Source organism: Apaloderma vittatum, unplaced genomic scaffold (genome assembly GCF_000703405.1).
Source record: "Apaloderma vittatum isolate BGI_N311 unplaced genomic scaffold, ASM70340v1 scaffold2534, whole genome shotgun sequence".
Lineage (NCBI taxonomy): Eukaryota > Metazoa > Chordata > Aves > Trogoniformes > Trogonidae > Apaloderma > Apaloderma vittatum.
Window position 1 is genome coordinate 73129 of NW_009713048.1, and position 9453 is coordinate 82581.

The window sequence follows — 9453 nt, forward strand, 5'->3', positions numbered from 1 at the left end:
CCCCCCGCCCCAAACAACAATAAAACAACCCAAAAAACCCCAGCAATGAAAAACCTGAGAGAGTTTTGACATTGAGAAATACACGTAGTTTAGTGATAAACATTTCTTTAAAATTTATTGTGGATCTACTGTAGGTGATCCTGCTCTGACAGAGGGGCTGGACTAGATGATCTTTTGAGGTCCCTTCCAACCCCTGACATTCTGTGATTCTGTGTGGGACAAATAATTAAAATGTGAAAATTGTTTAGGAAGTTATAATAAAGAATAAAAAGATAAAAAGCAATAGAAAACAGTTTTTAAAATACTGCAGACTGATAATGAGCAGTGCTGAGAGTAAAGCTGCTTGGGCAGTTCTTCTGTAGTCAGTGGACTCCACCCAAACCCCAGGCTAGCTATTCCCCATATTCAAGGATTTAGGTCTTTAGTTTAATCTTTTAATGAAAACCAAAGTCCAGTTAAACATGTTGTTGGGACAGAGCAGGAAGCTGGGAAACACCTGTGTGTCCTGCAGTTTCGCCATAGCCAAATAAAGATCAGCCAACAAGAAAATCTGCCTGTTTTGTCCATAAAAGGGGCTTTCAGATTGGGAAAGATCACCGCAGATGCTTGCCGGGCAGGTGTTGCTGCAGGGAAACATCCTGCCAAGGCTCACTTAACAAAGTCTCAATTCACCGAGTTTGACGTTGCAGAGTTAAAGTTGGCCCGGGGTAGCACGAGAGGGGACTGAGTCAAATTTCAGTCTGATTCTTCATTCTGATGCCAGTAGCCGTTTGACCCTGGGAAATTTTAAGCCTTAATTGCTTCCTCCCTCTTTGCACTAATAAAATGGGGCTTCTCTAGCCATCACAGGGAAGTCTCAAATGAAAAGCAGCTTTTCCTTTAATTAGTAAAATTTATTCTGTGGCTGCATCTAGTGACATTAATCACTTACTGAGCATTAAATTAAAGTAAAAACCGCAAAACTCCTTTCGTGCGAAAGGAATACATTGGAGGTGACCTGTTGACCTGAAGTGCTGCTTAAAAGCTTTAAAAAGCAATATAAAATTTGTAAAAGATAGTGTGAACGATGTTGCTTTAGAAACAAGTTACTGATAAACGTTCCTGTTTGATAAAGCTGCACCCAGGGGTTAAAGTTCTTTTGTGACTATTACTTAAAGCGCTGGTAATTGTCTGGTTAATGACATTATACTTCAGTCATTCCAGCGAGAGGTAAGTTGTTGAATACCAAGTAGTGGGACTAAAACCAAATAGAGTTTGCCCTGGTAAGCCTGAAAAATCCCTGCAAATTGCAAATCACGCTTCACATTCAGTGAATAGAGATCTTTTCCATGCTTGAATAAAAAGAACAAGGTTATAATTAAACCCATCAGTTTTGCAGGAGTGGGGCAGAGGGATAGATGCATTTGAGAAAACTGTATATTTCTATGTTATGGCATAACTTGGGGGTTTTTTGTGAGGCACCAGTCTTGTCAGTGTGACATCTGCTTCTACAGCTGCGTGGCCAGACATTTGGAAACTTGCTGGAGAGCTTAGTAGGGATCCTTGAGGAAAAAGCGCGGCTGGCTTTGTCTAAAATCCTCTCAGCTGTGAGATGGAAATTGTGATGGCAGAACCTTAAATTTCACCAGCTCTGTAAATACCTTTATGCTCCTGGTGCAGCCACAGCGCTGTCAAAATCTCTGCAGTTAGAGTGGGCGACAGGACCGTGGTTTGCCTGAGGGGGCATGTGTTGAATCATTGCTCTCTCACATCCCTCCATTGCTGATGGTGGCTGGTCTGCGCTGCTGGGGTCCAGCCAAGTGACAACACTCCACTTTATCTTTCCATGTTTTTAACCACAGCATTGGTTACTATTTGCAAGAGCCAATAAAGATGTGTTGGACTCACTGCATCTTGCTATGCAGTCTCTAAGTAGATGTTTCTACACAAAGAAATCCTCTTGCTAACTGTGGTTCATCTAATTGCTGGAAGGCAGCGGTAGGGTAAAGTTTCGCAGCTGATGGAACAGGTTGTTATTAGTAACTGTGGGACATTTTGTGGCCTTTCAGTACTTAAAGAGGACCTGTAAGACAGATGGGGACAACCTTTTGAGAAGGGCCTGTTGTGATAGGGAAGGTAATGGTTTTAAACTAAAGGAGGGTAGATTTAGACTGTGAGGGTGGTGAAACGCTGGAGTGGGTTGCCCAGAGAAGCTGTGGTTGCCCCCTTCAAAGTGTTCAAGGCCAGGTTGAATGGGGCTTTGAGCAACCTGGGGTAGTGGAAGGTGTCCCTGCCTGTGACAGGGGTACTGGAACTAGATGATCTTTAAGGTCCCTTCCAACCCAAACATTCCATGATCTTATACTCCCTGTTTTCTGCTCTTTCCTGCTTTGCTGCCAACCTTGGTGGTGTTGCTGCCCTGTCTTTTCTTAATACTTCTTCTGGCTCTGCTGGCTTAAATCTGGGTTTGCTTTTTCTGTTCACTTCCTGCTGGTTTAGTGCATCAAATTGACTTCTATGGAGGTTGACTGATCGTCAAGGCTGGCAAGTAGAAGAGGAGTGGAAATGATGCAAAAGTAGACAGGTCCCTTCCATAGGCAGCAAGCTGCTGTGACTCCCCTCGCCTTATCTAATGAACTCACACTCTGTATAGTGAAAATTGGAGCAGGGTTGAGAGAGGACATGGTAGTGCTGGTCTCGAGTGCTGACTTCAAAAATAGTAACTCTTGCTTATGTTTCTCAATCTATCATTCCCCGTTATCCACTCCTTGTCCTCCTACTGATGTTTCATTAAAAAACAGTACTTTACCAGTTATTAATAGCTAAACTGTGAAATAAATGAAGCAAGATTCACTCTTGGTCAAGGAACCAAGAGATTTTTCTGCAATGAGTTAGTGATTATTCTGGGGAAGAATCTTGGGTTCTTCAGAGCATAGTGAAACCTTGATGGGAATAATAGAAAGAAAGAAGCCACTTGGACAGAAAAATGAGAAATGGAGAAGGTCATGTCTGCATTTCCAGCAAGGGCAGCGCTGAAAGAAGCAAGTGAGAAGTGTGTGTGCTCCAAAGTACAGGGAAAGATGATGCAAACCAGCCCAAGAGCTGATCTGATTGAGAAATGATGGAGAAATAACTATGTGGTTATGAGTCAGTCACTGATGTTTTTCTGTTATGGATGGGACAGCTTCAGTATTGCCAAAATCATAATTTAAAAATTATGCAACGTGAAAAATGATAAATCTCAAGTCACTCACGCTGCTCCGAATTTTTAGTTGATGCACTTGAGAAGTGTTCTTTTCCTAGAAGTAAGGCTAAATGAGGAAAGTCTTAAAGCTAGTTTTCATTCTAGTAAATCTAGTCTAGTTTTACTAGACCTTTTCTTATTACTGTAGCCAGGTGAGGCAGCTTGCTTTATGTATGTGCCATGCTGCTGTTTGTTATTGTAGCTACAGATTTGTCATCTGTCCCATCATATTTTAATATTAGTAACATCCATTTCTAGGATCAAATAGACCTTGGACAGTTGGATGATGTGTTACATACAAAGCATCGAGCTGATTGATTTTACACCTGTCTTTCGAAGCATCATTTAGAGGAAAATACTGAATGTCTGGGTTTGCCCAGTTCAGTCCCATTCTTATGGACACTGCTTTCCACCCAGGAAGGCAGATATTTGCTAATCAGATGTTCTTCGGTTGTTTCTGGAGTTCTGGTGCTGCACTGCTGGAAGGCAACTTTGTCGTCAAGAGTGAATCTCCTGTTTAAAGGAAAGAGCAGAAGCCAGCAACGTTGCGTTTTCAAAATTAATTATAAATACAAAATATTTTCCCATGTAGTCTCATCATAATTTTACTCTGTACATGGCACAGCAGAAGCCTGAGATTTTGTTTCTGCAAGACTCCTGGGTATTAGCGACATCAGCAGTGGTACTAATGTTGCTTCAGCCAGATCCTTCTCTGTTCATCTCTGTGTGGCCTCCTACCTCAGGCTTTTAATAAGTTCCAACTTATTCCAGCTGCCTTGCCTAAAGTTCCGATAACTGACCCAAAATCAAAATGGTTTTTGTGGCTTTTGGGCATGAGGATGAAGAGTTAATGCATCCAGAGAGATGGTAACTCTTGTCAGAGGTAGCTCTGGAATGTGACACTGCAGAGATCGAAATAGTCCCCAGTGCAGTAGGAAGAGTTATGACCATGATTTATATAATGTCATATAAAATACTGGGTAGATGATGTAGCAGAAATGGATTGACACCAGGTACAGCAGTAACTTTTAATTATTGTCAAAAGGGATACTTTTTTTTTGTGTCGGTGTGCCGCTTGTTTGTTTGTTTGTTTTAAAAAATATGACCTTTTTTGTATATTCTGGTGTTATTTGCTTTTCTTTTCAGCAATGGCTATTTAACAGAAAGTGGGAAGACACTCTAGAATAGAGCTCTATCTCAACTCTGCAGTTAGCCTAAATCTAATGGACTCTTAGTGAAACAGAAAGATTGTTTGGTGCATTTAATAGTTAAAAGTTATCTGGCAGAATATGAGTGTTCTGAAGTATTCCAAAGCATTAATGTTCTGTTTAGGATCATATTTTGGGGGTCATTTTTTGAGAAGGAACAAAATCCATCCAGTGCGGTTGCCTCTTCTCAGTAGAATGTACTGTTACTGTCATTTTTGTAGGGATCACCTCTGTTTGATCTTATCAAGCAGTCAAAAGAACGAGAAGGCCAAACTGATCAGCCTGAGCCCACTTCCACTCTCAATCTGTCTCTCCAGCATAACCACACTGCAGCAGACCTGTAAGTGATGCACTTGCTTGGGGTCTTGTGAAATGTGAAGTTAATATTTCCCTTAGTATTTCAATCCACTTGCATTCTGTTTTTCTACTTGTTAGGCTTGGTGCTTAGGTTGTGTTGAACTGTCTTATTTGCTGCTGCTTATTATATACATAAATCTAAGCTAAATGAAATTCTGAAATATTTTTCTGCAAGCTCTATCAAACTCGCAATTACAAATTGTTATTTTATGTGCCAAGGGATAAATAAGTCCCATTATCAGGTGTTTAATCAGTAACCTGATTTTTTAATTCCGGATATGGGGTTACAGAAGCAGTTAACTGCTTCTAATGGGGGAAGAGGGAAAAACTCCTACAAGTATTATTCATATAAAATTGTTCCCTTTTCCTGTGATGTTAAGTGCTTAATATATGTTGGATCTCCAGCTATCTTTCTCCTGTGAGATCTCCGAAGAAGAAAGGATCCGGACCTTCTGTAGGTGCTACTTCCGCTCCAGATGCTCAGCCAACTGCGACCCCTCAAGCACAGAAACTGCAGAAATCTACCTCCCTCTCCCTGTTCTACAAAAAAGGTGCATTACTTCTGTACTTGCTGAAATTGCAAAATTACCTCTTCTTATTTTTCCTTTTTGGATTTTGGACCTCAACATCTCTTAAAAGATTATGATAGAATCTGCAGTAAACACTGTGCAAACCCTCAGCTGGCCTCTGGAAGGAGCAGAAAGACGGTGCCAGCACGTTGTCACCTTAGTAGCTCTCAGCAGATTCGTGTTCCAAATGTGTTTTCAGACTCTTTTTGAATCAACATAGACGTGCGTGTGCAGCGCTTTGGTGTGGGCTTCAGGTGCCCACTGCCTGCTGTAGGAGGAATCTGCTACTTTTATTTTGAACCTGGCTTCTACTACCTTCATTTGATGGCTCGTATCTCTAGTGGTGGGAGATGGTAACCGTTTACTTGCTCTCCATCCTCCGTCACGTTCCTTCTATTTCGTGTACCCCTACTATTAAAATTTCCGTTTATTGTTCTTCTCTGTTTCTGAAGTGTATCTGCTGGCCTATCTTCGACTGCGTACCCTGTTCTTTCGACTTCTCCCCGAACATCCTGACCTGGAACCCTTGATCTGGACCCTCTTCCAGCACACGCTGCAAAACGAGTATGAACTTATGAGAGACAGGCACTTGGACCAGGTAACATTAACAAAAAAAGGTTTTAAAAGTTTAAAAAAGACTTGTCTGAACAGAATGTTCCTTATACGTTCTTTAGCCATTAGAAATTGCAATCTGAGTTTTTTTTTTCTGTTGATCACTCAAAGGAGAAATTAATTTAGAGCAAAGTCTGTCATTTTTTTTAAGTACTGACACTTATTTACTATGGGATCTTCAAATACCTTTTCCAGCTATTTTCTAAATAATAAAGACACACCATATTTTCTAATAATTTGCATAAGAAAATACCATTTTTCTTTGGGAAGACAACATGTGTGGCTGATAAATGTTTTGCTTTTGTACCCTAAAATTGCAGCGTGTGAAATGAGTTTGAAAAGGTATTATCAGCTCTAATTAGTTGATTGTCATACAGAAGTGGAGGGAACAGTAGTTGCCTTTGTATTTTGGAAGTTCTTATGAAGTTGACTTGCATGCTAGTTTACAGAGCACAATTAGTAATAGAAAACTCATCAAGTGATTTCTTAACTTGAAATGAAGCTGAATTAATTTTCTGCATTTCCACTTGTCTCTTTTTTAATAGATCATGATGTGTTCCATGTATGGAATATGCAAAGTAAAGAATATAGATCTTAGATTTAAGACAATAGTTTCGGCATACAAGGAGCTTCCCAACACAAATCAAGAGGTATGGAAATGCTTTAATTTTATCACTCCATAAAAATGTTGCAAACTAATTGTTTCTCTTTATCTAAAACAACAACAAAAAAAACAACAAACAAATTACACTTGAACACACAAAATAAAACTTGTGCTTCACGGCATCTCCATTTGGTGAAGAAGAAAAACAGCTCTAACACCAAATGTTTCTTTAGGCATCTTACACCAATAGTTTGGTAACTCTCCTCAGAAAACAAACTTAATTCCAATTTTTTTACTACAAGATACTAAATAATGGGTGATGATGGGGATGGGGATGATTCTATCTGGAGACTTTATGAACGATTCAGATGTACTGCTGAGATGATTTTCAAAAGCAACCCAAGTTCTCTTAGAAGTTACTAAACTTCCACTGAGCATTGAAGGGGGATGAGCAGGTAACTGTAGAAGCCAACAATTTAGAACAATTTAGAAAACTTCTAAACAATTCAGAACCGTTCTAAACATTAGTTACAGTGACACCAATTAGTTTCACCGTCTTAGCTCTTAGCTAACACAGTTTTTTTATTACTGACCTTCTGAGTTTTTCTAATGTAAAACTGTCATCCTTTATTTTTAATTCTCACCGTGTGTGATTCTTCTCACCCTATGTAGACTTTCAAGCGTGTTCTTATCAGGGAAGAACAGTACGACTCCATTATAGTCTTCTACAACTTAGTCTTTATGCAGAAGCTGAAAACAAACATTTTGCAGTATGCCTCCAACAGGGTAAGCTGTTAGCTGTGTTCAGTATTAATTATTTAACAGAACAGGAATATATAGACAATAAACCCTTATGATTATTTTATTATTTCTATAGCCTCCCACTCTGTCACCTATCCCACACATTCCTCGCAGCCCTTACCAGTTTTCTAACTCTCCTCGGCGTGTCCCTGCTGGCAATAACATCTACATCTCGCCCTTGAAGAGCCCGTACAAATTCTCCGATGGGTTTCAGTCCCCAACGAAGATGACTCCAAGGTCTAGGTAGGTTGCTGACAAGCATTTCTTTGATGAAATTAAAGGCAATTTAGGGATTTTAATGGAAGCAAATTAGAAAACTGTGGTGTCCAGTTTGTCAGACCTTTTTGTGGCCTTCCTGTATCTCAAGGGGGCTACAAGAAAGCTGGTGAGGGGCTTTTTAGGATGTCACGTAGTGATAGGGCTAGAGGGAATGGTTTAAGCTAGAGATGGATCGGTTCAGATTGGACGTTAGGAAGAAGTTCTTCCCCATGAGGGTGGTGAGACACTGGCACAGGTTGCCCAGAGAGGGGGTGGAAGCCCCATCCCTGGAAGTTTTTAAGGCCAGGCTGGATGGGGCTCTGAGTAGCCTGATCTAGTGGGGGATGTCCCTGCCCATGGCAGGGGGGTTGGAACTAGGTGATCTTTAAGGTCCCTTCCAACCCAAACCATTCTATGATTCATTAGTCTGTGGTTGTTATATATTTTCTTGTTAAAAGTTCGTGTCCTGTATTTGGAATTCATCTCTCAGCACTTTTCTGTTTTGATTGAGTCAGTGTGCTCTAGGAGGCTGAAGGGTTTTTGTTTAAGAATACTTTCATCCAAGAGAGGTTTTCTGGCCTAGTTGCTTAAATGTTATCTGCTTTGACACTGGATCACAGTCCTGAAAAACACAGATAACCTTTGCAGACTTTTTAAAAAAGAAAATCCTTCAGAATAAAATGGTCTAGAGTATTTAGTTGACTGAGCAGAACATTTCACGCTGCTGGTCAGTGGCTCTTAGCAGACCTGGATGACAGCAAACATGCAAGTCTCCTGTGGGTTCTTCAAACTAAGATTAACCAATTCTCATCACACCTGGCCCACCGTGTACAAAAGTTGATGTCTTATGCTAATCTATGCAAATCAGTGAGTGTTTCTGTCATTCTTAAATGTGGCTTAATGTTACACGCTTCTCTTCATTTGGCAGAATTTTGGTGTCAATTGGTGAATCATTTGGGGTGAGTTTTAACATTTTTTTTTTAAATGTTTGATCTTGAATGCCTGTAACTTCTGGAGGAATGAGATAACCTGCTGACACCTGTAGAACTGGCCAGTGAACATTTCGAATTTAACGCAGTGTTTCATGGGATCTGCGTTGTGATTTAGGCCCAGCCAGCAACAAAGCACCGCCCAGCCACTTTCCGCCAACCAACAGGGGGATGGGGAGGAGAATCTGAAAAAAAAAAAGTAAAACTCATGGGTTGACATAAGAATGGTTTAATAAATAAAGTAAAATATAGTCCTAATAATAACAATGATGATGATGAATTAAAAAGAAATAGAACTCAAGCAAAGTGATGCACAGTGCCATTGCTCACTGCCTGCTGACTGATGCCCAAGCTGTGATTCCACCCTCCCAGCCAATTCCCTCACAGTTCATATACTGGGCCTGACATCCTGTCGTGTGAAATATCCCTTTGGCTGCTTCGGATCAGCTGGCCTGGCCGTTTTCCCTCCCAGCTTCTTGTGCACCTTCTCCTGGCAGAGCGCGGGAAACTGATAAATTTCTGACTTAGCATAAGCCCTCCTTAACGCAGTGATAGTTACTATCAACATTATTCTAAGTTCATAACACAGCACTGTACCAGCTACTAGGAAGAAAATTACCTCTGTCCCAGTGAAAACCCATCAAAGATTACAGAGATGTTTTGTTAACTCCCTTCAAATATCCAGACCTCACTTCTAATGCGTTTTTCATTTTATTTTAGTTGCTTTGACAGAAAATAGGGTTCTTGAACTGCAGAAGTTTAGAACTCCTGATTTTTTTAGTAGATGATCCAGGACGTTTGAGTAGTTTCAGGACTTATTGATAATTCTTTC

The 9453-nt window shown here is 40.4% G+C and overlaps 1 protein-coding gene across 1 annotated transcript in view; it reads left to right on the forward strand.

The window, feature by feature from the left end:
* Positions 1-9453, forward strand: part of RB1 (retinoblastoma 1) — a 73748-nt gene that overhangs the window by 61305 nt on the left and 2990 nt on the right. The window contains exons 16-22 of the mRNA XM_009868207.1: positions 4653-4771; positions 5194-5339; positions 5810-5955; positions 6515-6619; positions 7246-7359; positions 7451-7617; positions 8561-8591. Coding sequence (XP_009866509.1) covers positions 4653-4771; positions 5194-5339; positions 5810-5955; positions 6515-6619; positions 7246-7359; positions 7451-7617; positions 8561-8591 — 828 coding nt within the window. The remainder of the gene's footprint in view (positions 1-4652; positions 4772-5193; positions 5340-5809; positions 5956-6514; positions 6620-7245; positions 7360-7450; positions 7618-8560; positions 8592-9453) is intronic.